Consider the following 26,466-nt stretch of genomic DNA (forward strand, 5'->3'; position numbering starts at 1 on the left):
GTTCACTATATTGTTATGTTTTATAATTTACAAGAATGATCTATGCCACCATTTGTATGTATCACAGTAAATTTTTTTAATGTGTATTTACTTTTGAGACAGAGAGAGACAGAGCATGAACGGGGGAGGGTCAGAGAGAGAGGGAGACACAGAATCCAAAACAGGCTCCAGGCTCCGAGCTGTCAGCACAGAGCCCAACGCGGGGCTCGAACTCACGGACCGTGAGATCATGACCTGAGCTGAAGTCGGACGCTTAACTGACGGAGCCACCCAGGTGCCCCATGTAGCACAGTAATTAAAAGGTGAAAGAAAGAGGGACGCCTGGGTGGCTCCGTCGGTTCAGTGTCCGACTCGTGATTTTGGTTCAGGTCATGATCTCATAATTCGTGAGACTGAGCCCCAAGTCGGACTCTGTGCTGAGCCTGCTTGGGATTTTGTCTCTCTCTCCCTCTGCCTCTTCCCTGCTCGTGCATGCAAGCACACCCTCTCTCTCTCTCTCTCTCTCTCAAAAATAATAAACTTTTTTTAAAAAGCACTAAAAAAAGTGAAAAAAGGACAGAGATAATCAAATTAAAATAAGGAGATACTTTTTTGCCTATCAGTGATTAAAGTGTTAAGAGTGGTTATTTCTGCAATGATGAGATTATGGGCTGCTTTTTTTTTTTTTTTTTGGCTTAACTGTATTTTCCAGAAATTTTAAGATTAACAGCCACAATGTTTTTATATTTAAAAACTGAGTTTTTAACTTATAAAAAAATGAACTGCATCTATAGCATGATTCCTTAAAAAAAAAAAGACAACTATCGGGGTGGGGGGGGGTGCCTGAGTGACTCAGTCGGTTAAGCATCTGACTTTGGCTCAGGTCATGATCTTGTGGTTTGTGGGTTCAAGCCCCGTGTCGGGCTCTGTGCTGACAGCTCGGAGCCTGGAGCCTGCTTTGGATTCTGTGTCTCCCTCTCTCTCTGCCCCTCCCCCGCTCGCAATCTGTCTCTCTCAAAAATAGACATTAAAAAAAATTTTTTTAAAGTATATAACTATCTATGCCTATATATTTGTAAACGTACACAAAAAGTCTGGAAGAATCCACACTGGACCACTGGCAGTAGTTTCCCCCTGGAGAATGGATGTGGGGCAGGAAGGGTGGGTGCTACCTTTATTTTCTGCTTCATAAAGTTCCAGGCTGTTTACATTGGACTCATTTGTTAATACCACTTTGTTTTAAATTAAAACCAAAGGGGGGGGGGCGTGCCCAAGGTCCTTCCTCCAGGTTGTGTAGACACTGCCCACCAGGCAGTGGGGCTCAGTGGGGAGGGCCAAAGGTGGATTCGAGGCTTCTTGCCCCTCTGGTGTCCACCTCCATCCGCTTCCTGAGCCGCACCCCACTTCAGCCCCAGACCTCTCACCCTGCCAGCAGGAGGACACAAAACCACAGGGCAGGGAGCAGGGCAGCCGGGTGGGAAGCTTGGTTATGGGGGTTCAGAGAACAGGAGCCCCTTGCCCAAAGTCACCCCTCCGGTTAGAGCCTCTACCAGGAGTGGGGGTGTCCTGTCCCCAGCTCTTCTTCCTGCCCCAGGCCAATGACAGGGACTAGGGAGATCAGAGTGTTGCAGAACCAGTTCCTGGACCAAACCCGGACCTGGAGCTCCCCCCTCAGGCCTGCCGGGCCAAGGCTTATTCCAGGAAGCTCTGCTGTAGGGCTGACTTCCCTTTTCCTGGGCCCCCCCAAAAGAACCACTTCAATAATAACAAGGATAAGAAAAACAGCTCCAGTGTGTCGCACGCCAGGTGCTTTCTCCTGTGCTAATAAGTACTTTGCAGATACACCTCACTGAATCCTTAAAATAACCTATGCGATGGGTACTACTACCCTCCAGAGGGAGAAAGTGCCACTTGGGGTGCGCACAGGTGCCCAGGCTGGGATTCCCCCAGGCCTATCTGCTGAATAACCACAAGTCATTCTGCCCCAAAGCCCAAGGCCTGCCCCACACCCACAGCAGGGCTTTCATGGACGGGTGGCCGTGGCCAATTCTGGTGCTGTTCTCCAACTCTGCCCGGAGCTGGTCCTCCCCACAGAGCTGCCCATCCATGGTGTGGGGGAGATGGCCTCTGCTTCAGGCCTTCTTGTCCCAGGGTGGGGGTCCTGAGTGTGACCACCTTCCCTTCTTATCCCTTAGCAATCTTTGCACTGTTGGGATTTTTCCCTTCCGCGGGGCCCTAGAAGGAGCCCTCAGAGACTCCCTCACCTGCCACACTAGCTCCCAATTTACACAGACCCAAACCAAGGCCCCGAGAGGGGTCAAGACTTGCCCAGGTCTCTCCCTCCTGGGTCCTGGGCACAGCCAGTATGGGAGTCAAGCCCGGGAACTCCAGGCTCTTTTCCTCTGGACAAAGAAGAAGCCAGTGAGCGTCTCTGGCAGGTGTGGGCCTGCACACAGGAGCTGCTCCCAAGCGCATGTTCCCACGACCTGGGCAGTGGGTCTGGAACCAGGAAGTAGCTGGCCCCAAGTTCCTTCTGAGAAGAGGCCCCTTAAGACACCGCCAGGCTGTGAGGCTCACCTGGTTTCCCCTCTGACCTCAGGAGGAAGTAGATGAGTCCTCAGCAGGCCTGCCGAGGGGACAAAGGAGCAGGGGTGTGGACAGGAAAACAGATCCCCGAAGGGGGGGCTGCACACACGGTGCCCCACCCGGCCACACTCCTCAGAGCTGGGAGGGAGGTCCCGCCCCCAACTCACCTCCTGGAAGCTGCTGGAACTGCAGTGGCAGAGAAGAGGCTTCCTCGGAGAGCCTTCAGCAGGCCCAGAACCAGTCACCAGAGCAGCCAGGGGTCATTGTCTTTGGCCCGGAGGAAGAAACTGGTGGACCGTGCCTGCCAGGTCACCATCCCAGAAAGACACATTATTTAGGCCAACCCAGCAATAAACATCCCACCCGGGGGCAGGACCAGGACAGAGGCTCCTCTGTGCACTGGGCCCAGGGGCTGAGCCAGCATCTCCTGGGGGACGGAGGAGGAGGAGGCAACCTCTCGGAAGGGGTGTGAGTTCAAATCTCCCCAGAAACAGCAGACTCTGTCCTTGGAGACCCAGGACAAGACTGTGAGCAGGGAGGCAGCTGGTCAGGGCCAAGGAGGGCAGGGCCGATGCTGAGCAAGGGAGATCCCATTGAAAATGATAGTCCCACACATCAAGTGCCATCCCTGGGGCCACCTCGGTGAATTCATACAATCCCATGAGGTAGGGACTACTTTTTTTTTTTTTTTTTTAAAGTAGACTCCATGCCTACATGGGGCTTGAACTTACAACCCCGAAGTCAAGAGTCGCATGCTCTACCAAGCCAGCTGGGCGCCCCAGTGAGGACTACTTTAATATCTTTCACAGATGAGGAAACTGAGGCCAGGAGGAAGGCACTAATCTGCCAGGATCCCACGGCAGGAGCCTGAGGGAGGCCAGGTCTCACTCCAGAGCCCTCCCTCCGAGCCTGGAAGTTCCCCCACCAACCGTCTGCCTGCCAGGTTACATCCCACCCTTACCTCTGCCCAATACCTGCTCAGAGACACTGGCCACTGCCAGGCCGGCAGCTGGCGTTCGGCTGCCAGCCTGCTCCTACTTCCCCAGCTCAGGGCTCTCCCCGCTCCTCCCACGCTTGCAGAGCCTTCTGGGCCTGCCTGGCACTGGGGCGGGGGAGGCCGGGCACATAAAGCAGTGCCGTGGGCCAGGGGCCAGGTCCCCAGGCTCTCCTGAGAAGGCTGGGGGCAGCAGGGGGGAGTGTGCTCCCTGGCACCCAGGCTCCGTGGCACAACTGGCCACATAGTTTGCGGGGTGCAGCGCAAAATGCAAGTGTGCAGCCCCTTATGACAAAGCACTGTTAAGAATTTCAGGTTGACAAATAAGATCCTAAACAACTGCGCAAGTCACATGCCCGTGAGGTGGGCCCCAAGCCCTGGAGCTGGGGGAGCTAGGACCCCAGGGCTCCTCCTTCGCAGCTGACAGCCTGAGGTCCTGGTTTTTCATTAGTTTCCTGGTCTCCAGATTAAGGAAGGAGGCAAGGAGAGAGGGAGCGGAGGAAGGAAAGGAAAGGAAAGGAAAGGAAAGGAAAGGAAAGGAAAGGAAAGGAAAGGAAAGGAAAGGAAAGGAAAGGAAAGGAAAAAGGGAGGGAGGGGTAGTTAAGTACTTTCACGGGCTCTCCCCAACCCTCTGGTGCAGGGCCCAGGCACTCAGACCCCTTGCTCTCCTGGCTCAGCCAAGTGGCTTCTCCTTATCTGTAAAATGTGCTAACTCTGTCCCGCTCCCCAAGGTGGCCACAGACCCTTGTTCACCGGCCCTTGCTGTTTACTGGTGAGTCTGTTTTTCCCACCCTACAGGTGAGGAAACTGAAGCTCTGCCTGCCTTTCTTGCAGTGTGACCAACTTCAGAGTTAACAGGGGATTTAACTGGCAAGATCCTTGGAATTTAACCCACGGAGCAGGGAGGTGACACGGGGTGGGGCACTTTCCTTCCCACCCTGAGTCATTTCCTCCCAAGCTCTGGCCTCTCCTCCCGCTGGTACAGGACAAGGGGTACCCTGGAAGCTGCTGAGGTGGGGCATTCCCCGTGCCAAGTGCAGCCAGGGAGCCAGACTTCCCGGCCTGGTGAGGAAGAGGCTTCCTGACTTGGCGGGGAAGCAGGTAGGCTCCTGGGGAAGAAACACGTGGGCAGGTTAAATGCCAGAAGTCCAGCCGGCTGAGGGCCCGCGGAGGGGCCCAAGGACCCAGCCTGCCCTCGAGTCAACAGGTTATGGGATTGTGGCAGGGAGAGGAGCCCCAATCCCCACCCCCAGACACATGACCACACTTCAGACAGGCTTCCAGAAAACCCATGTTTACCCGTACACTCCAGAGGCGGCCCTGGCAGTCACAGTTCAAAGGCCCCTTCGCTCAACGAACCCCAAGCTCCAGCCTGGGAAATGTGGCACCAAAGGCAGGTGGAGGGGGGACAGTGAAGAAGGACCGGGGCTGTTGAAAGATCGAAGATCACAATGCTGGTGAGTTGAGGGGCCATCAGCCCCGGGGGCAAAGGCCACTGGACAGACCCAGAGGGGGGGTGAACCCCAAAATGAAGATTTGGATTACTCAGAAAGTGGGGTGCAGGAAAGGGCTGCAAAGGTCACCACAGTCCTCCTCTTCTCCCCCTCAAGTCGGGAGGCCTAAGATGGCTCCAAGTGTCCCCAGGGTAGGGCCAGAAGGGACCTTAGGTCCACTAGGCATGTGGCAGGAGACAGGATCCATAAATTAAATGTTTCCGGTGGAGTGTGGAACAGAGGCCCGGTGAGGGCCTTGTGGCTGGCTAGGCGATGGGGCTACTGGGTCCTCCACGATGGGTGGGCAAACACAATGGGCCTCTTCTTGGCCCAGCGGGAGAACACGGCCTTCTCAGTGATGAAGCGGTGGGCGCTGCGGGGCGCCCGCTCGTGGGCCAGGTACATCTGACATTCGTCCAGCCGGCCCTTCTCAAAGTAGTGGTAAGGCACCGAGGGGTGGCTCTCCTCCCTGCGGGTGGGGAAGAGGGACAGGCGTGGGGCACCTAAGCTCGCCTGCCTCCCGCCACACCCTGCCACCTACCACGACCAGCCCCTCACCAGGGACTCCCCGCCGGAGCACCCCCATGCCTGGTCCCGGGGAAGGTCAGGACAGACAGGGGAGGCGCAGGGCAGCCCACGGATCCCACGGGCCAGGGTTTGACCCTGGCTCTCGCTCTTGCAAGCTGGCCGCTTCTAGGCTGGAGACGTACTCTGTGAGCATAAATAACCCGTCTGTAAAACGCAGACGGTCACCTGAGACCACGGGTCAAAAAGATGTAAGATTGCAAAGTGCCTTGCGGGTTCTGGGCTTCCGGTGAGCGTCCCGTCAGTCCCCGCGGCTGCACCCCCACCCGCTCATCAGCACCGTGCACACTGGCCGTCTGGCCCGGGGCCATGGCAGAGGGCGCACATGGGCTGTCATCTGGCCCACGTGCTCACCAAGCAAGCTCCAAGAGAACAGAAAACAAAGGCCCGGGGCTCGTCCTGTCCCTTGTGCACATGTTCCTTACAATAATACTGAACTGTTGTGATATCAACGGCAACAGCTTCGACGCAGCTCGGTAGATTTATTCTGAGCACCTCGGTAGATTTATTCTCTCTCTAAACGTTTCTACAACCTTCCGGGGAAGGTGTGATCGCTCTCTCTTTTACATATGAGGAAAGGGAGGCCCTGGGCCCCAGGGGTGTCTGAGCCTCAGCCGCCCACGGGGAAGCCCACACACCCCGTGCCCCAAGCTCCCCCAGGGTGAGGCCAGGACAGGGGGCCCACGGTCCTCCCCGCCCCGGCCTTTCCTCCCGCCCAGGACCCAGGTGGCCTGACCTGCAGTAGCTGTCGCTGACCATTCCGTAGACCACGATCTCCTCGCACAGCTCCAGGGCGAGGATCATGGTGAACCAGCCGGTGCTGAGGAAGGAGCCGGACTGTCTCCTGGCGGGAAGGGGCACAGTCAGCGCAGCCGCGTCCCTCCCCAACGCGGGTCTGAGCAAGGAAGGGGCTGTGCGACGGGCCCAGCCTCAGCTGTCTCCAGGCACAGCGCTGGTCATCCTCCCAGCCAAGGGCCCTCCCCTTGACCCCCTACAGAGGGGGCCCTGGGGAAGGCTGGGGAGGGGACAGAGCCAGCCCGAGATCCGCAGCAGGAAAGGGGTGCAGCTGGACGCCAACCCAGGCTCGTTCAGCCCCTCACCACCCACACGGGGCTTGAGCAAACCCCCAGACGATCGTGTAAGGCTACCGAGCACAGCGGGTGAGAGTGGGGAAGACCCCTGTCTGAATTCAAGTTGGTCTTCAATTCAAACCCTACATCTGCCCTAGGGTATCAGCTTTGCTCACAAACCTCTCTGAGCCTCGCTGACCCATCTGTGGAATGGGGAGAATTATATAGGTAGTTATGGGGAGGGAACACTGTCAGCTCAGCACCTCCCCTGGTCCCCACACCCAACTGGGAGAGAGGGACTGTGTGGGCAGCCCAGGGCTCAACTCTCTCAATGCACCAGCACTGGTTACCCTCCCAGACGAGGGCTACTCACATCCACCTTGACAGAAGGGTTATGGGGTGGCTCACTCTTTCAAACTGGGTGGCCAGGAACCTGCCACGGCCAGTGCTAACATTCTCAAGGGAGGGCCAGGAATGCTGAGACAAAAAGGGGACAAAGAATGTCAGGCAGGGAAGGGCACCTTCAGACGGGGTGGTCATGGAGGGCTTCTCTGATGAGGTGACATCCCATCCAGACCTGAATAGCAAGAAGGAGTCAGTCACAGGGAGGCAGAGAGGAGAACATTCTAGACAGAGGGAAAACATGTATGAGCCCTGCAGGTGAGAGCCAGTGTAGAGATGTGAGGAGGCCCAGAGGACTGGCAGGTTGAGAGAAGGGAGATGATGAGATCACGGAGGCGGGCCTCGTAGGAGGCTTACAGGCCAGGGGAGGGGAGGGACGAGAGCCTGGATTTTATTCTCCACGTGAAGGGAAGCCTCCGTCAGGTTGCAGGCGGTTGGCGCTCAGACTGCAAGGGGGGCAAGAGTGGCGGCAGCAAGGGGCTGCTACAAGCGCAGTGGAGGCTGGGGCGTAATGGCGGCTTGGGTCCAGGTGGCACCTGTGGGCACAGGAGAGTCAAGAGGCCACCATGTGCCGCAGGTGATGGAATGAAAGGAGGCGGGTACAAAGCCCAGGTTTCTGGCTGGGAAACTGGAGGCTGGCAGCCGGATTTCCAGAGCTGTGGTGGGGGGTGGGAGGAGCCAGCGTGTGGAGGAGGAGGCTGGGAGGAGTCTGAGTGTGAGATGAAAGGAGATCCTCAACCCAGAGGGCTTAAGGCCGTGCCTGGTGCAGGAAGAGGGCCGTTTCTACCGTCACTGTTACTTCTGTCATCTGGCAGGGACTTCAGAGGCCAATTCAGATCTCAGGGAGTATCCCCTCCCGAGGCCAGAGCTCCCCACACCGCTCCCCGCGGCAGTGCTCCCCTAGCCTGCGCTCGTAAGGCCGGCCACTGTAGGGGCTTTTTGATCTATGTGCTAACTCGACGAACGACAGTCTCTCTGATTCTGTCCCCCATCAGAGGCAGGAGCACGTCTGCCTCCCTCACTGCTGAACCCCAGCGCCCGGTGGAGCAGACCCGTGATGGACAAGAAGCGGCTTGAGAAGGCAGGTCCCCAGCCAGCAGGGAGACCCCCCCGCAGGCCGGCCCCAGGCTCACCGGTTCTTGCCCGTCTCGTCCTGGAAGACCTGGTCGCAGTAGGCCATCATGCGCTCCGTGAAGGTGTAGACCTGCAGGCCCGGGTACATCTTCGTGAGCTGCAGCAGTGTGCGGTAGGTACGGCCGCCCAGCGCCCGGTCCATGTGCCTGCCCTGGCCCCACACCACGTAGAGCGTGTCACGGGCGTGCTGGAAGTAGTGGGAGTAGTTGCGCAGCAGCAGGGGCACACTCGTGTGCGAGACCACGCGCAGGGTGCTGCGCCGGCCCACGTCCGCCTCAAAGCCCACGGTGGGTGCCTGGTTCATGCGCAGCACGCACTCGGCACTGTCGATCTCCGCGCCCAGGCCCGAGCCCAGCATCTGGCCGGAGCTGGACACCACGGCACAGCTACGGCATGGTTCTCGGACCAGCGGCTGCAGGGAGAGGCAGAGAGGAAGAGAAAGGCATGAGCACACAGCTCCCACATCCCCGTCCCTCCACCCAGTAACAGCCACCGCCTTCACGTGGCCCCTGTATCAGCTGCAAGCACGGCGTCAACCCATTTTGCAGGTAAGGAAATTGAGGCTGGGCTGGGGGAGTGACTTTCCTACGGTCACATGGATAGCAAGTGGCAGGGCTGAGACTCTGTGTTCAGAGCCCCATGCTTCCTCATCGGCCACCTTCATGTCCCTTTTCCCTATTGCTGAGGTCCTAATACGCCCTCCATCGTGGGTTTTGTTTTTTTTTTTTTAATTTTTTTAACATTTATTTATTTTTGAGACAGAGAAAGACAGAGCATGAACGGGGGAGGGGCAGAGAGAGAGGGAGACAGAATCAGAAGCAGGCTCCAGGCTCTGAGCCATCAGCCCAGAGCCTGACGCGGGGCTCGAACTCACGGACCGCGAGATCGTGACCTGAGCTGAAGTCGGACGCCCAACCGACTGAGCCACCCAGGCGCCCCATCGTGGGTTCTTTATTACGGTTACGTGAGCAAACACTTATAAAGCACTTGAAGCGGTACTTAGCACACACTGGTACCAGGGGTCATATATGTGCTTGTTAAGTAAACATGAACCTCGGCTCTTCACAATGACTCTTAGGCCACTCCCTCCTCTGCCTGAGCCCCACTCATGTTGTGCCCGGTTTGTAAGTAAAAGAAGGGTCATTAGTCTTTAGGGTTTCACAACATTGAGAACGTCTGGCTCGGAGCCTGAATCCTGGTTCTGCCACTTCCTCTGTCTCTCTGAGCCTCAGTTTCCTCATCTGTCAAATGGGGATGAAAATAGCATTTACTTGACCAGGTTGTGAGAGGACTCAATTAAAAATGCCTGGAGGGGTGCCTGGGTGGCTCAGTCGGTTGAGCCTCTGACTCTTGATTTCGGCTCAGGCCCTGATTCCAGGGTTGTGGGATCGGGCCCCCGAGTGGGGCTTTGCACTGAGCGTGGGACCTGCTTGAGATTCTGCCTCTCTCTCCCTGCCCCTCTCCCCCACTCACGTGCATGCTCTCTCTCTCTCTCTCTCTCTCATAAAAACATAATAATTAGGGGCGCCTGGGTGGCTCAGTCAGTTGAGTGTCTGACTTCGGCTCAGGTCATGATCTCAGGGTTCGTGAGTTTGAGCCCCATTGGGCTCTGTGCTGACAGCTCAGAGCTCGGAGCCTGCTTCGGATTCTGTGTCTCCCTCTCTCTCTGCCCCTCCCCCACTCATGCTCGGTCTCTCTCAAAAATAAACAAACATTAAAACAATTTTTTTAAATAGTAATTAAAATAAAATAAAACTGCCTGGGGAATGATTAGCCCAGACCCGGAGGACAGTGAGGGCCCAACCATCTCATTATCCCCCGAGAAGCTGAAGCTGAGCCAACACGTCTACAAATGTTCACTGGCGGTCAGGGCTCAGGGGTCCCAGAAAAAGACTTGCTCCCCACCCCATGTCTCCATGCCCTCCCGAGAGGACACGGGTTTACGATGGTCCTGTATTCCTCTCTGAGATATTTTATATCAGACCTAATGTTGATTTAGGGACTCACAGGCCCATTTTCCATGCCTCCAAAAGACAGCACGATTCCTTTATTCTGCCCACAGTTTGAGCCTATCCTGCCCACTGTGGTCTATTCAGATCTGAGGTCACTGCTAGCCCCAGGAGATATTCAGCTTGTCCCACGCAAGGGCTTTAAACTATTTAACTGCGATCAGATTTTTTTCCGGATATCCAAAACCTGGATTTCTGGCTTCTCTGAAGAAACCCAGAGGATCTGGCCACCTCGAGCCCATATCCGCATGAGCTCGAGTGTCTGAAATAAACGCTGGCCACCACCACGGAAGATGGGACAGCATCTACCCGGCCCACCCCACCTCTTGTCCCATGTGGCCAAACCCCCAGTGGTTTTACATCTTGATCAAATATTTACATGGCACCTGTTGTGAACACTGGCCACGGATCACCCAGTTAGATCAGCAGAGCAACTCTACAGAGGTAGAAACCAGAAGATTCTTGATTCATCGGTAGAAGTTACCGATGAGGAGGCAACCAAGACTCAGAGAAATGAAGGCCCAAAATACGTCTCCTCCGAGCCGGGGTCCCTGAACATGCCTCCCTCTGACCTTTGTGCTCAGAGAGCCATCAGACTCAGAGCCGGGAGCTTTCTGTGCTGGGTGTCAGTATGGGATGCCTTTGAGAAAGCTACCATGGGGGGCCACTGAAATCAGGGTGAGGGGTATAACGTACTCCAATCTGCACCTGGCAGGGCAAGCATGGGGAGGGGGGCGTCACGGGGCAGGGGCCAAAGCTGCCTCATCACCCCTGAGCTCCAGCGTCCACGAGAGGACGAAAGGTCTGGGGCTGACATGACTTTTCTCTATCATCTCCATCCCCAGCAGCGATCATCAGCACAAGACAGGGCGCATCCAAGGCACCAAATACACACTTGCCGAATGAATGGCTTATGTGCAAACATAGTTACATCTAAAGACAGGAGCACCTGGGTGGCTCAGGCGCTTAAGCGTCACGATCTCACAGTTCGTGGGTTCGAGCCCCGCGTCAGGCTCTGTGCTGACAGCTCGGAGCCTGGAGCTGCTTCGGGTTCTGTGTCTCCCTCCCTCTCTGCCCCTCTCCTGCTCGTACTCTGTCTCCGCCTGTCTCTCAAAAACAAATAAACATTAAAAAAAAAAATACATACACAGAATGATACACAGATCACCACGATGTGAAGGTGTCTGTCTCCCCCACCAGACTGGGAGCTCCAGGGGTGAGCACCCTGGCCGACTCACCTATTTTACCTCCAGCACCCAGCTGAGATATTTACTCAATTAAAATACAATTAAATATTTAATACAATTAAAATATTTACTCAATTAAAAAACAAAAACAAAAACATTTCTGGAGCGCCTGGGTGGCTTATTTGGTTAAGCATCCGACTCTCGATTTTGGCTCAGGTCATGATCCCAGGATGATGGAATTGAGCCCCCACACTGGGGTCCACACTAAGTGTGGAACCTGCTTAAGATTCTTTCTCCCTCTTCCTCTGTCCCTCCCCCCTGCTCGTGCTCACTCTCTCTCTCTCTCTCTGGAAAAAAAAAAAAAAATTACAAAATAAAAAAAAAAAATAAATCCACTTCCTCTTAGAACTTGGGACTCACAGAGGTGTAGTGACTGCTCAATGTCACACAGCTGGTGAGCAGAGGGGCCAAGCCTGGGGTCCAGGCTGGCCTGGCACGCGCCTGGTTCTCACTTATGCCCAGAGAGTAGGGGGCACCCTGGCCGGCCTGTCTCGACATGTTGTCCGGCCAGCTCACCTTCCCATCTGGCACGCTGCTATATCCGCTGAAGTGCAGGGGCCCTGGCACAGTGGGCCTGGAGTTGGTGGACGGGTGGGGGTCCAGGCAGGGGGCCAGGCAGAAGGACAGGCAGGCCCAGCAGCACAGCAGGATGTAGGCAGCTGAGAAGCCCGAGGAGCACAGGATGACAAGCAGGAGCCGACCCTGGGGGAGACAAACAGTCATGGGGTGTGTGCGGGGGGTGTCCCTGGGGCTCCTAGAAGCTTATGCTGGGGTGCCATGCTCCAGCCTCGTGGGTCCAAACCCCAGCTCGGTAGCTTCCAGAACATCAGCAGAGCCCAGAGTTAACCAGGGCTTCCTCTGGGCTGCTCAGGCCCTGGAGACAAGCCCTTTTATTCCTCCCATGTTCTAGATAAGGGATCCGGGATGAAAACCCGAGGCCACACAGCATGGAAACAGGATGGGCCCTTCAATCCAGGCTGCAGAGCCCACACTCTTAACCAGAAGCCTAGGTGCACTCTGTAGCCCTGGGTGCAACTCTCCACCCCTCTAGACCTGCTTCCTCTTCTAAAAACTCAGGGCCCGTAGCACCTGTGAGCTCACCGTGAGGCCAGCGGTAACAGTGCTGTGTAGACTATAATGTGCACAAGAAGACGCAAGAGTGGCCCCTCAGGAGGGCAAACCCTCCTCCTTCAGACCTTGGACTGAGGCCGCCAGGGTGCCCATCCCCTGTCCCCTCCCCCAGCTGACTTGGTGCCGGATCCGGATCAGCAGCCCAGGTGAGTAAGGAGGATGGCAGAGAGGGAAGTGTCACTCAAGAAATGGTTTCAGTAATTGACAGCTGCTGGTTCAGAGGCTCCCACCTCCAGAAAGCATGCGCCAAAGGCCACGTGAAGCAGGACGCCCTCCGGGGGCCCGCTGGCCCTCTTAGGGAGTGCCCCCACCAAGCCTTTCAACGAGGAGCCCCCTGATAGGGGGCACGACCTGCGGCTGCCGTCATGTGCTGGGCCACCCTGGTCACCATCTGTGTCTCTCTGGGCTCTAATATTCTCCCAGCCCGCCCAAGGCAGAGGTCCCCCAGCTGGCCCGCAGAACCCACCCAGCAGCTGGCTGGTACTCTGAAAATCGGAGGTGGGAAAAGCAGCTCCCCGCCCCCGCCCCCCTCCCAGGGCATATCCTGCCGGAGGCCCACCCTTCTCTGCCCACAAGCCACATCAGCTTCTAAAAATAAATCTGTCTGTGGCCAGCTGTGCGGGGGAGGGGGTTCAGCCCCTGAGGCCTCAGGCTCTGCCCGGCATCTGGTCCCCTGCCCACAAGGGGCCCAGAGACCCGGATTCAGGCAGTGGTGGTGGACTCCCCACAACATCCAGGGTCCTCTCCCACAACCAGCAGCTCCTAAATAAAGTTGAGGGCAGCTAAACTGAACTTTCGCACCATATCCCCCTCCCAGGTGGGTGCCTCACCTGGGTGACCTAGGGGATACCCACAAGCGGTAGTACTGTTATCTCCTCATTACAGGGGAGGCGCACAGGGCACTGAGACCAGAGAGGGAACACCACTTGTCTGAAGGCACACAGCCTGCCAGATCAGGCAGGGCTTTGAGGCCAGTCTCCCCTTCTCAGCTCAGGAGCAGTGGGTCAAAAGTGAGTCAGTGCTGGGGTGGGAGAGGCTATGAGGCTGCTGGGCCGGAAGTTCCCCAAGAGCCTTCCTCCTTCCACCACTTACCGGAGCCTTCATGCTGTTGCCGCTGCTCAGCAGCCTGGGGGCTGCTGTCTCCAGGGCTCAGGCTGGGAAGGGGTGGCAGCCAGGCACCTGCCAAGATCCAGAAACTCAGAGCTAGGTCCCAGGCCCCTGAGGAACCTGCCCAGGGAAACTGAGGCAGGGAAGGGTATGGGGCCAGGGTCAAGGCAAATGGCTTTCGGGAGTCAAACGCCTTAAAGTCCCCAAACACCGGACAGCGCTGTCCGCATCCTAAAAGAGCTGGTGACCTTCGGGAAACCTCACACCAACCCAATCCCCATTGTGCAGATGGAGAAAGAGAGGCAGGGAGGGGGAGCCCTCGGCTCAAGGTCACCCATCGAGTCTGGGTCAGTTACAACCAGCAGCCTGGAGCCCCGACTGCCTCCCCATCCTTCCTACCTCCCTACGGGCGGGAGAAACGGAGAGGCCTGAGGCGGGATAGGACGAGAGATTTCCACCCCTCTCCCAGATTCCACCGCCCCTTCCCCCGGCCGGGAGCTAACCAGACGGGTAGGCTGGGGCGCTCCGGCTGTTCTCGATCCACTGCTCGGAGCTCCATGGCCCGCAAACCGGGCGGGCCGGGCTGGAAGCCTGAGCCCCGGGGCGGAGGCGGCACCGCGGCCGCGGCTTCTGGAGACTGGAAACCGAACGTGCGCCGCCGGCAGCGGGGGCGGGGTCTGCGAGGACGGGGAGGAGACGGGCGCGCTGGGGGCGGAGCCCGGGAGGAGGGAGGCGGGACCTACGAGCACCGCCTGCGCGGCTGGGGAGGGAAGTGCGTGGCTGGCGGCGGGGCCTCCGGGATGGGGGCGAGGCCTGCAGGCCGTGGGCGGAGTCGGAGCTCCCGCATCTCCCCTTTTCTGCCCAACCACGTTTCTCCCAAGCTCCTGCCGGGGATCTGAGAGAAAAGGCTTAGCGGGGGTGGGAACCAGGGCGCCTCCGTGGCTGCCTAGTCTTCCGGACTTGGGTTTCTCCATTTCTGAAATTGGGGGGGGGGGTGGGTAGGAAAATTAAGCAGGGGCTTGGGGTCAAGCAGCCCTGGGTTTCAAGCGGGTAGGGTTGCCAGATTTAGCAAGTAAAATACAGGACACTCAGTTATATTGGAATTTCAGATAAACAGTGTATAATTGTATTAAAAATCTGACGTTCCGGTGTAACGGGGCGTCTTATATTTTCTCTGTCGACCCTAGCTGGACTGTCTCTGGTGGTGTGACCTACACCTGAGCCTCAGTTTTTCTCCTCTATGAAGTGGGGATAATAACAGCACCTACCTGCCAGTGGTACAGTGCAGAGCAGCTGTGACACTGTTAGGATTCGAACCCCGGGCAGTCTCACTGCCACGTAGTGGCCACCTATTTTCACCTCCCAAGCACCCCCTCCCAAAGTGTCCTCCAGACCCCAACCAACTCGGTGTTGCACACCCACAGAGGCTGCAATGTGTCCCATTTGAAGGCCCAAATGGGGTCCCTTGGGGATTTCAAACTCTAGCACGGTCAGGAGCCACAAAGGGTCGAAAGAGCAGATATGGGGCAATAGGGAATAGTGGGCCTGTGGTGAAGTAGAGGGCACATTTTCCATCTGAAGTGTATATATATATATATATATATATATATATATATATATATATATAAAATGCTTTATGGGCCAGCATAAAGGTCTTACCTATGGAGGTCTTACCACCTCCACCACACCCACCTCCCTCTATGGGGCCTTCCCCTGGGATCCAGGCTAGGTTCCTGCTCAGACCCCATTTCAAACTCCATTCACCTTTTTCTCAAAGGCTCTGACGTGGGCATGATGCCAAGGTATCCACGTTCTGATCCACACCCAGATCAGCAACTTCCCAAAGCTACCTGCTCAAGTGCAAAACCAAGTCGGCCATGACTCTCCCCATCCTATTGCGGGGAGGGCACGCTGAGGCAAGCCCTGTCCCTGGGCCTCCTTTGAGCATGGGCCTACTTTGTCCCTGCACCCTAGTCTGGGCATAGCTCAAGGGTGGTGGCCCAAGTTCAAACTCTCTCTGTGGTCTCCCATTCACACAAGGCCAGGCACACAAAGCCTGAGTCCTTCTGCCCCTGACCCCCAGTCTTCATCCTTCACGTTTCTCTTCCTCATAGACTCAACCCTAAGGGGACAGTTGTGAGAAATTCCCTACAGATCCATTCATTACCCACGATGGCCGGTGACCTGATGTGAGGATTCTTTCTCTAAAGAGGCATCACCCTCCTGGCCACATGGAAACAAGGATGTGCCCAAATGTCCTGGGCTCCCAGAGCAGATGAGAATCATAAATCCACAGTAGAACTGACACCGGGAAGTCCTGCAGGCTCAGATAAAGCTCTTCAATTTTGTTTTTGCAAAAGTCCACTCTTTATCCTGACCTACCAGGCCCTGTACAGTCTGAACTCCTGCTTTCTTCTTAATCGCCATCTGCTCACCCTGGTCACCCTTCCGACCCCCAATCACACTGAGCTCATTCCTACCTCAGGACCTTTGCACTTGCTGTATCCGCTACCTGGACTGCTCTATTCACATAGCCAGCTCCTTCCGGCCATTCAGCTCAACTGTCACCTCTTCAGAAAGGCCCTGGCCAACTACTCTATGTGACACTGCATGCCCATCCCTCTAAGTTTCACCTTGACTGGTCTTTTTCGTAGTAATCATCCAGCACGATGTGCTAGATCATGTCTGTTGAATGAGCAATTTAGGACAACCAGGAGTCCCGGGCCCTGTGAGATCTCGGATAAGTCATGTCCCTCTCCAGCCCCAGGCTCTGGCTCAGCCCATTGTGAGAGACCCCAGCAAGGTGAGGGGCTGAGTCCTGCTTATCTATGAGTGCAGGACTCTCAGGCTCCAGTCCTGTCAGACCCAGACCCTGGGGAAATGTAGGGCCAAACCTTCTGTGCTGCCCCACAGCCACAGTTTCCTCAACCCACCCACCTCCTGAGTGATGACCTTAAGGCCTCCATGTCTCAACTTCCTGCTGAGCCCAAACAAGAAATTCTCTGTGGCTTGTGCCAGTTCAGAGAGGTTGAATATCACCCAAGGTCACCCAGACAACTAGGGGTGAGGACAATTGTACACGCATTCCAGAAGCCCACACTCCAGGGCGGTGGCATTCAACTTCCCTTCCCTCTCCCTTCCCTCCCCACCATTTTTCTTCATTTCCTCTAAAGGCTAGTGGAATGGCAATGTTTGGTATCGGCTGAAGGGCTTTCCCAAGGTCAAGTTCCAGTCCTGGGGGGGTCAGCTCCTGGCCCACAAAATCCCACCACCAACACACTGTCCCTCCCACAGTGAGATGTTTCTCTCTCTCAAGTGTCAGGCGCTCTCTCTCACCCCAGACCTTTGCCATGACCTTGGCCTGACTCCCAGGGCTGCATCGGACTCTTCTGGTCTCAGTTAAAACGTTAGAGTCAAGTTGTTAGGTGGAGGCCCCTTCCCTCAGCACCATGGCCCCATGCTCCCTCATGAGGCTCTGTCACACTGGGCCGCTTTTGTCACAATATCTCCCTAGACTGTGAGTTCTGTGAGGGAGAGAATTGTGGAATCTGTGGAATCTATGGATCTTGCTCCCCAGGTCCCCACCACCCAGTAGAGGGCCTGCCACATAGTAGGTGCTCAATAAATATTTAATGAGTTAACGAAGTCCACTTTCATCCTTTCCATTTTACAGATTCGACCACTGAAGCACAGAGAGGTTTAGCACCTTGTCCTGGTCACACAGCCAGGCCCCAGAGCAGCTCTAGAGGAGAGGCCCACTTGGGTATGGTTGGATTGGGCCAGGGTCAGAGGCCAGGCTGGAGGTTCCTGGAGGAAGGAGAAGGGATGATCAGGGGCTGTGCACGCACTGTGCTTCTTTGCTGCTGGTATTGTCTGTGCGGCCAGGCCCTTGGTCTGACCACCAACCCCTGTCCCCCTTTCGCAGATGAGAAGAGAGACTTCCAGAGGAAGGAAGAACTTACTCAAGATCAATGGTGGGTCCTAACATAGTGTCTTCCAGAGATGCAGCCGCCCCCAAAACCTCCCCTTCTCCTGCCTGCATCCCTAGAGAAGCAGGAGCTACAGGAACCACCCCAAAAGGCCAGTGGACAGGAGGTAAGGAGACCTGGGATCTTGGGCTGGCCTTTCCACTTACCCATGGGTAAGCCCATTAAAGTCTCTGGGCCTCAGTTTCCCCATCTGGACGACAAAGGGGCTTGGCTGGAGCCTTCAGCCTACACCATTCCCCAGAGCATGAAGACAGGGCTAAGGGAGCTGCTGGGTAAGAATACAGGCTCCTGAGTCCAAAAGGCATAGTCGAGTCCCGGTTCCAGCATTTATTGCTGAATGATCTTGCTCAGTACCTTCACCCCCTGAGCCTCCAATTCATGGTCTGTAAAAAGAGAATAATAGCATTTTTTTTTTTTTTGAAGATTAATGGAGCTAATGTTGGGGAGTCCCTGGCACAACGCCGAACCAGTCATCACCACCAAATGAGGCTGTGTTGTCATGGTATTAGTTAGGGGATGCTGCCCTCTGGAGGCCAAAGGGAGGAACAGCAGGTGAAGGGAGGCCGGCCCGCCGCCGGGGCCAGACTGGAACCCTGGTTCCCGGCGTGTGCCCATTGTCCAGATGCGAGAGAGCGACGGGCGCGGGTCACTCGGTATGAGCCTCCACCCACTGGCAGAGGCGACGGGCGTAGCGAGCGGGGCTGACGGTGGAGAAGGTCCGACCTGGGTAGCGCAGCGTCTTCCATAAATGCTCCAGCCGCTTGCGGAGCCCGTAGACCGTAGAGAGATCCACGAGACCCAGGAAATAGCGTTGCTCCGGCCCGTCCAGGATGTGTAAGGCGTTGGGGGAGTCGGGCAGCAGCCGGCGGTTCTGGGATCCCGGCTCCTCCGGGCTCTGTACCCCTCGCACAGACCTGGCGGCCGACAGGTGGGTGAGGCTACTGTCTCCTCCAGGGGGGCCCCAGCCAAAGGGTTCCCGCAAGCCTAGCCCCGGCGCGCCCGCGGTGATTCTGCGCTGACCCTGCGCTTCCTCCGCTCATTCCCACAACTCCTGTGTGCCAGGCCTATGACGTCAGACGAACTGGGAGGCCGAGTAAAGTGTGGATGATGGTCTAGAGTCGCACTGTCCAATACGTAGCCACTAGCCATATGTGGCCGTTGAGCATTAAACTGCGGCCAGTCCCAACTGGGATACGCTCTAAGAGTAAAATACAGACTGAATTTCCAAGACAGTATGAGAAAAAGAATGTAAAATACCTCATAAATGTTTATATTGATTAGATGATGAAACGATAAAATTTGGGGTGTATTGCGTAACAAATATATTCTTACAATTAGTTTTACCTGTTTCTTTTTACTTCTCTAAAAGAGGCTGCTAGACAATTTAAAACCACATGTGTGATTCGCGTTACATTTCTGTTGTCTAGAGCATTTGGGTCACGCAGACCCTGGCTCTGCATTTTATCCGCCGGGTCACTTTGGGCAAGTCTGGTGTTGGGGTATTTCCCAAACTTCTGTTTGGGGTCGTCCGTCTCTGGAGGTTTCGGGGTGGCAGAGCTGAAAGAAACCTTGTGAACAAAGTCCAATTCCGGTTTATAGATGATGTGTGTGTTGGGGGATGGGATGCCTTCCAAATGTATTCCAAATCCGAAGATGCCTTTGGCTGGGTCCCAGTCCCAGCCCAAAGCAGGTTCAATTCCCTATTTCGTCCTCTTGGAGGTGGAGGGAAGTTGGGGAAGTGTCGCGGAGGGAAATAAGCCAATGAAAGACAGGCCCTGCCCAGGCATCGACCAATCAGAACCCAGTGGTGTGGGAGACTGGGCAAACCGCTAGTGTCCTTTGCATTGCGGTGCGGTGCGGTGCTGGGAGGGGGCGGGGCGGGGTCTTTTTCTGAATGGGGGGCTGGGAACTGGTAGATGTGGGGCTGGAACAGTGGCAACTTACCAGCTAGCAAATTTCAATATGACAACAACCACTATATGCACACTAGGGTTTACCGGTTGAATGACAGCTGTAATCTAAGCCCCAGATGGGGGCAGAGGGCAAGGCAGAAGCTGACCTAGTTTGGATGGGCAGACTTGGCTGGGGACCCGTCTGTGCCCCATGGCAGGAATTTCACCCTCTGGTCAGGATGTGGTCAGCCCAGCCACAGGACTGTGGGGAGCCGTTAATCTGGGCTCTGCCCAAGCCTCACCCATCCCAAGGTCTTCCTCCAAAGGGTGGGTTCGGAGGCCAGATGAGAGGACATCATCTTTCACTTTTCTTTTCCACCCACCAGATGGTTGGGCTTCTTTCCTTAATGTGCCTTCCTTAACCCCTACTTAATCCTGTTCAGTCACAAAGGTGGGCCTTGGAGGACTGAAATCAAAGCAACCAACCAAGGACTAACATGAATCCTCAGAAGCCATTCTACAACCTCGCTTCCCGTCTCTGAACCTCACTTATCGCATCTCTAAAATGGGAAGGAGCCCACCTTAATGAGGCTCGTGGCCAGCATGCAAAGAACAGTTGCTACTACAAGGCAGGGGGACACCATGATGATGGTGCCCATGGTGATGACCCCAGGGTCCTAGAAGTAGAATTACTGGGTTAAAGGGCAAGGGCTCCTTCTAAAGTAAAAATTAAATAGGTCTGAAAACTGTTCTGAAATCTCCCATGGCTCCACACCCCTTCAGGAAAGTGGGCAGATTCTTTAAATCAGCACCGAAGTCCTTGTCCAGCTGGATCTCCCCTGTTCTGTCCTCTGCTGCTGTCCGCATGTGTCCCCCCACCCTGCCAGCCAGGCTTCTCCAGCCCTTCACCCTACACGTGGAACACACGCGCACACGGACACACAAACGCTGCACTTTCCAGTCTCTGAGCCTTTGTCTGTACTGTCTTCCCACCTCACCACCCATCGCTCTCAGGCTCCCGTCACCTCATTCTTGCCCTTGCCCTGTAGGGGGGCCCACCTGGCTGTGCGGAAGATGAGGCTGCTGCCCGGGCCCCTCTCGTCCTCGTGGAGGCGCTGGAAGGCCATCAGAAGGCTGTAATCCAGCACGTTGAGCTCCCGGAGGAAGGCGGTGTCCAGTTCCATCTGGTGGAGGAGCCAGCTCCGCTGGGGCCCTGCCAGAGCATCAGTGCCCCCGCTTGAGTGCTCATCGTGTGCCAGGCAAGGTGCTGAGGGCTCCACACATATCTGCCCCAAGAGGGCAGGTGTCATTACTGCCCCACGTCACAGATGAGGAAACTCATCTGTAATTTGCCCTGGTCACCTAGTTAGTAAGTCGTGGAGCTAGGATTTGAACTCTGCTCTGCCTGACTCTAGACCCCGGGCTCTTAATGACTCAGGCAGAGGGCAGTGCCAGGGACACCCTTCTGACTTCACCCGGAATGGAGAAAGAGCAGCCACTGACTGTCCCCATGGCTCACCCAGGTCGATGGTCTTGCCTTGAAAGTTGAGGTCCTTCAGCACGAGGACAAGAGGGCTACCCTCAGGGGCTGGCTCCACCCATCGGCTCACCTCACAGCCCTTTATATCATACCTGTGAGGGGGTATGACAGAAAGGGGATGACAAGGGCGCCTGGGTGGCGCAGTCGGTTGGGCCTCCGACTTCAGCCAGGTCACGATCTCGCGGTCCGTGAGTTCGAGCCCCGCGTCGGGCTCTGGGCTGATGGCTCAGAGCCTGGAGCCTGTTTCCGATTCTGTGTCTCCCTCTCTCTCTGCCCCTCCCCCGTTCATGCTCTGTCTCTCTCTGTCCCAAGAAAAATAAATAAACGTTGAAAAAAAAAATTAAAAAAAAAAAAAAAAAAAGAAAGGGGATGACAGAATTCAGGTTGGCACAGACTGACACACACAGGGAACCAAGAAACAAGAGCTTCCACTGGGTGGATGTTCAAATCCTCAGCACAACCCATTCCATTATTGTCCCCATGTCACAGATGAAGAAAAAGGCCCAGAGTTTTCTTTGACTTGCCCACACAGTAAGTAAAGAATAGAGCGGGGGTGGGGGTGGGGCACCTGGGTGGCTCAGTCGGTTAAACATCTGACTTCAGCTCAGGTCATGATCTCGAGGCTTGGGGGTTCAAGCTCCACATCACATTGGAGCCTGAAGCCTGCTTCAGGTTCTGTGTCTCCCTCTCTCTCTGCCCCTCCCCGCTGTCACTCTTTCTCTCTCAAAAATAAATAAAATATTTTTAAAAATTAACAAATAAATAAACTAAGGAAAAAAAAGAAGGCAGAGCAGGAATTTGAACTCAGGCCTTTGGAAGCCCAGTTCAGGCTTTACCCCTGCTTGTGCCTGCCTCTTAGCACCCTGTCATCCCTGGAGGTGTTCCAGACACAGGCATCCAACCCTAGACAGCAGCACCAGGAGGGCTTGAAGGAAGTCCGTGGCCCCAGGGGAGCACTAATGGAGACCCTGCAGGCAGAGTCGGGGTTAGGAGGCACAGAGGCCATGTGAAATAAGAGGCTGGGTTCGAATCCCTGTTCCTCGCAGAGTAGCTGGCCCTCCTTGTCCTCAGCTTCTCATCTATAAAATGGGCATGATAACCACACCTGCCCCTCAGAACCGTTCTGGGAATAAAGAAGGCAATGAATGCGAAGACTCGAGTGCCCAGTGCATCCTGAGTGCTCAAGAGACGCTGGTCGTGCCTAGCACTGTCTCTGATCCATTAGGAGACCTTGGGGATGCCCCTTCTCCTCCCTGGCCTCCAGTTTCGCATCTATCTAGGGGGGGATGGGTGCTGCAGGTGGCACGTCCCGCGTGGGGCCGGGGCCCTGTGAGGCGACTCACCTCTCAGAGATGCGGCCGGCGGGATAGAAGACGCTCTGCATGATGATGAAGAATTTCTGGGGACGGGGGTAGGGAGTGAGGGAGGACAGGATCTCACCCTCCAGCCGCCCCCTCTGACCCGGCCCCCTCGCCTCGGCCTCACCCACCTTCTTTCCCCGAGCCACCCGCAGACTGTGCACTCCTGGAAGGGGAGAGGGCGCCAGGTGAGGGGCCCCAAACTCGACACCCCTGGGCCCATCCCGCCCTAGGCCCGGCGCCAGGCCTCGCCTCCTTCTCGAGGTCCACCGCCTCCCGAGCCCGCCCCTCCAGGCCGCGCCCCCAGACCTCTCCCGCGGCTTGGGTAGAGGTCCCGACTGGGCCCGGCTCTAGGCGGCCCCAGAGATGCGCGGTCCTCAGGCGTGACTCCACCCACATACCCTCCCCACAAGGGACTGTCAGTCGACACCGCCCCCTTTAGGCCCCGCCCATCCAGACACCACCTTTCCCCTACAGGAACATCTAGGACACGCCCCCCACGGAACTATCCGCGGCCGGCGGATCGGTTCCCTCCGCCCCGCTCGGGCTCAGATCCCCTACACCCCCCCTCCCCCCGGGAACCGCCCCACTCCCTACCCTCCTCCTCCGCTCTCTCTTCCCTCCCCCAGCCCCGCAGTCCCGGGTTCCTGGCCGGTCGTACCCAGCAACCGCGCAAGCAGCGAGTGCGGGTGCCGCTGCAGGTGCTGCACGTAGCGGGGCAGGTGGGCGAGCAGCGCCCGCACCTCCCGGCGGCGCTGGGTCTTCAGGAAGAAGCGTTGATCGTGGCTGGGGTGGAGGGAGAGGTCACTGGTCAGGCAGGGCTGGAGCGGCCCCCATCAGGCCCTCTGCCCGAATGTGTATCTGTCTCCCCAGGCCCAGGTTGAAGGTCTCCCCACCTCCACCCTTGTCACCTCCCGTCCTCCCTCTCCTCCTCCGTCTGATCCCTACCTGCCCCTGGCCCTCCCCGACCTTGCCATCCTGTTTCTCTTCTCCGCCTCCCCCCCCCCTTCACCCAAGAACAACACTCCCACCCCTTCCCCACCCCTGCTGCCAGCTCACGACAGGAAGAAGCTGGCCTTGCTCTTGGAGGTGCTGAGGAACTGCAGGTAGGGGCCACCTGGGCCTAATGCCGCCTGGTAGTCTCCCTCAGCCAGGCCTAGGGAGTGGCGTAGCCAGGCGAAGGCCGGGCCGGCCAGGGTGCCCAGCTCGAAGCCCTGCAGGGGAGGAAAAGCAGGCCCAAGAGTGTCCACGGGGGCCAGGTGTGTGCAGTTGGCCCTAGCGTGGGAGGGTCAGGGTAATCACATCCTCCCCACAAGGCCCTGAGGCAAGTCAGCACTCCCACTGCACGAAGGGGGAGACCGAGGACAGAGAAGGAACACCAGTACACGCCCCTCCCATGCAGCAGTCTTGGGCTTCCTACCTCATGAACCTGGGTCAGGACCTCGGAGAAATCCTCCTCGGTGGGTGGTCCCTACAGGGAGGGGTGGAGGGGTTCAGGGCAAGTCTCAGCCCCAGGATCTCCAAGAGCCCTGCCTCTGGCCTCACCCCCTTTCCACAGTCTGATTGCTCCAGCCAACCAGCGCCAGAACTCAGAGCCTGGTCCATTCACCCAGATGCACGTTGGCCAAGTGAAGCCGGAGGCCATCCCAGTGAAAGGGGATGGCCTTAAAGCCAAGGGACCTGCCTGACTCAGTGTGAGAGAGGCAGGATCAGGGAAGGCTTCCTGGGGGAGGTGACCTCTAAGCTGAAATCTGAAAGGTGGTGGAGAGGACGTGCCTGGTGCTCACAGCAGGGGGAACAGCACTGGTGGCCACCGGGAAGAGCAAGAGGGCCCAAGTGGTTGCAGTAGGTAAAGGAAGGATGGGGTATGGATGCAGCTGGACAGCTGGCTCTTGGCCTTGAGCCAGCAAGGTCCTGAGGCCATGCTGAGTACTGGGGAGCCATGTTCGATTGGCAGCAGGCGATGAGAGTTAGAGGACCTCTTGTCGGGCTCCGACACTCTTCCTGGACCTCTAGGTCCATGTGCCAGGACTTGGCCTACGGGCTGTGGTCACACTGTGCACATGTGTGCACACACACAAACAACACGCGTGCTTGCTCGGGCTCCATCCAGCTGCTGAGCTTGCAGTTGGGCGACCCTTTCTGCTGAGCCAGCCTGGCCCCAGCCTGAGCTCCGGGGAGGATGGGCCAGGCTGGCAGGGTGGGGGTGGGGTCCTTTCTCAGCCATGCACCCTAGCAGAGCTAGGAGGGCCTCAGAGACCCGGGAATACAGTCCCCCCTACCCATTATACAGATGGGGACTCTGAGGCCCAAAGAAGAAGAGGCCCAACTAGATCCCACGCCAACCACCTGGGTTAAGGGGGCCTTCACCTCCCCAACACACACTGGGCTGTGTGGCTTCCTGGCCTCAGCCCCCACCCCAGCATGTCCCTCCCTGCACCCCCAAGCCCCCGATTTCCTCCTCTTACAGCCCTCTCATCCCCAGTCCTGCAGTATTAACAAGACAGGGCATCGGCGCAGTCTTGCCCTTGGTACTGTTGAGGTGCATGGCACAGATCAGCCACTCACTGTGGGTGGGTGGTCCATGGAGACCTGAGTGGCAGCCCACAGCCCTGCCTGCATCATACATGTCAGCTGGTGCAGCTCATGCCCCGGGCCGATCTCAAACAGGCCAAGGCGAGCCTGCTTGTCTCGTAGACGCCAGAGGAGGCCACGGCGGCCAGAGGTCGAGGTGGCTGGTCTGCATCCAGCCTCTGGGGAGGGGGCCAGGACCTGGTGGCAGGAAACACAAGAAGCAGTGAGCCCACAGAAGCATTCCAGAGGGGAAAGACCTGGGTTTGCGTCCCACCTCTGGTACTCGTGAGCCCTCCTGTTATCACTCTCTGCCTCCGTTTCCTCGGTTGCAAAATAGGGAGAATGCTGGTACCCACCTCACTGGGTGTTGTGATGGGCCGCCCAGTGCCTGGCATGCAGTCAGCACCCAGAATAGAACGATGGTTATTATTATCAGTAGGTAGAGAATGTTTTCCGCAGACAAACCTGTCTCTCACCAGCTGTGTGATCTTAGGTAAGTCACCTAACCTTTCTGCATCTCGTTTTCTCCTCTGTAAAATGAGAACTATAATAACTCCTTCGCGGCAGTTTGAGCTCCATGCCCAGGAACCCTTGATAGTAGGAGCTGTGAAGCCAGGGACGGGGGCATCTATTCGACTGGAGTTCCTCCAGGCCGAGCGGAGGGTCAGCATGAAGCTGAGCTCGCAGCAGCTGACCCATTAGTAGTGGGCACCCACCATGTGCCCAGCACTGGCTGAGAGTCTGACTTCCTGACAGCCCTATGAAGGAGGAGCTTTTATAATCACCTCCATTTTCGCGATGAGAAAACTGAGGAAGTTCTCTGGGGGTAACCGCCAGACTTCCCCTGCATACCTGCGGCCCCCTGTGGGGCGTGTCCTGGTCCCCGCCCAGGGCAGGACCCCTCCGGGACTTGGATTGGGGGTCTGTGTCCGCGCTACCCTGGGAGGGGAGGCCTGGACCCTGACCCCCAACCCTTTCCTCTCCTGTCCTCTTTTGGGTCCGCACCTACCTCGCGGGGCCCCGGGCTCGGCGCGGCCATCACCCCCGCAGCAGCTTCCCGGGCTCTGGCCGTGTCCCCGCCGCCGCGCTGCAGGAGCGGGTCCCCGCCCCTGCTTCTGGACCGACCAATAGCGCGGCGCCGGTCACCGCTGCACCCAATCCGCACGGGAGGCGCCGGGGATCGCCTGCGGGTCCCGCCCCCGGGGCTGCAGCATCCTTCAGACCTCGGTCCAGGCCGGGGCGGGGCCGCCGCGCATTGCTTCAGGTCGCCAGGAGGGAAGATCCCCCCCCCCCACTTCAGTCCGTCTCCTGAAGTGGGGGATTCGGGTCTCGGGGCCGCATGGGAAGGCGGGAAACCTAAATCCACTCCGGCCCAC

At 57.0% G+C, this 26,466-nt stretch overlaps 2 protein-coding genes across 3 annotated transcripts; both read right to left on the minus strand.

Annotated features, from left to right (window-relative positions):
- Positions 1-1,007: 1,007 nt before the first annotated feature.
- ST6GALNAC4 (ST6 N-acetylgalactosaminide alpha-2,6-sialyltransferase 4) lies at positions 1,008-14,328 on the minus strand. Of its 2 annotated transcripts, XR_006960494.1 has the most exons (8): positions 14,241-14,328; positions 13,723-13,809; positions 12,016-12,201; positions 8,243-8,655; positions 6,374-6,481; positions 4,859-5,521; positions 2,733-2,866; positions 1,008-2,605 (listed from the first exon to the last, which is right to left on the minus strand). XR_006960494.1 is itself a non-coding variant. In XM_047070062.1 (6 exons), the coding sequence occupies exons 2-6, from the start codon at positions 13,732-13,734 to the stop codon at positions 5,332-5,334; spliced, it is 909 nt and encodes a 302-aa protein (XP_046926018.1). In that variant the 5' UTR covers positions 13,735-13,809; positions 14,241-14,328; the 3' UTR covers positions 4,833-5,331. The 2 variants fall into 2 exon arrangements, 1 of the variants encoding a protein (XP_046926018.1); XM_047070062.1 differs by lacking the exons at positions 1,008-2,605; positions 2,733-2,866 and having other exon boundaries at positions 4,833-5,521.
- A 3,785-nt stretch (positions 14,329-18,113) lies between these two features.
- Positions 18,114-26,129, minus strand: PIP5KL1 (phosphatidylinositol-4-phosphate 5-kinase like 1). The gene is made up of 10 exons (XM_047100031.1): positions 26,100-26,129; positions 25,085-25,288; positions 23,937-23,987; positions 23,576-23,730; positions 23,178-23,302; positions 22,648-22,682; positions 22,502-22,557; positions 21,138-21,250; positions 20,678-20,831; positions 18,114-18,640 (listed from the first exon to the last, which is right to left on the minus strand). Exons 1-10 carry the CDS (start codon positions 26,127-26,129, stop codon positions 18,373-18,375), a joined length of 1,191 nt encoding a protein of 396 aa, XP_046955987.1. The 3' UTR covers positions 18,114-18,372.
- Between the last annotated feature and the right edge of the window lie 337 nt (positions 26,130-26,466).

Source organism: Lynx rufus, unplaced genomic scaffold, assembly GCF_022079265.1.
Source record: "Lynx rufus isolate CCGP_SWC_20201006 ecotype Redwood Valley unplaced genomic scaffold, mLynRuf1.p SCAF_10, whole genome shotgun sequence".
Lineage (NCBI taxonomy): Eukaryota > Metazoa > Chordata > Mammalia > Carnivora > Felidae > Lynx > Lynx rufus.

Bases quoted from the DNA above. Each gene is read 5' to 3' on its own strand.
- ST6GALNAC4 (XM_047070062.1), bottom strand. The intron at 6,482-8,242 runs GTGAGCCTGGGG...CCTTCCCGCCAG, and splicing joins GACGAGACGGGCAAGAACCG to GAGACAGTCCGGCTCCTTCC. The intron at 5,522-6,373 runs GTCAGGCCACCT...CCCCACCCGCAG, and splicing joins GTCAGCGACAGCTACTGCAG to GGAGGAGAGCCACCCCTCGG.
- PIP5KL1 (XM_047100031.1), bottom strand. From the start codon at position 26,129: ATGGCCGCGCCGAGCCCGGGGCCCCGCGAG. The intron at 21,251-22,501 runs GTGAGTCGCCTC...ACCCCCTCACAG, and splicing joins GCCGGCCGCATCTCTGAGAG to GTATGATATAAAGGGCTGTG. The intron at 20,832-21,137 runs GTGAGCCATGGG...ATGCTCTGGCAG, and splicing joins AGGCAAGACCATCGACCTGG to GGCCCCAGCGGAGCTGGCTC.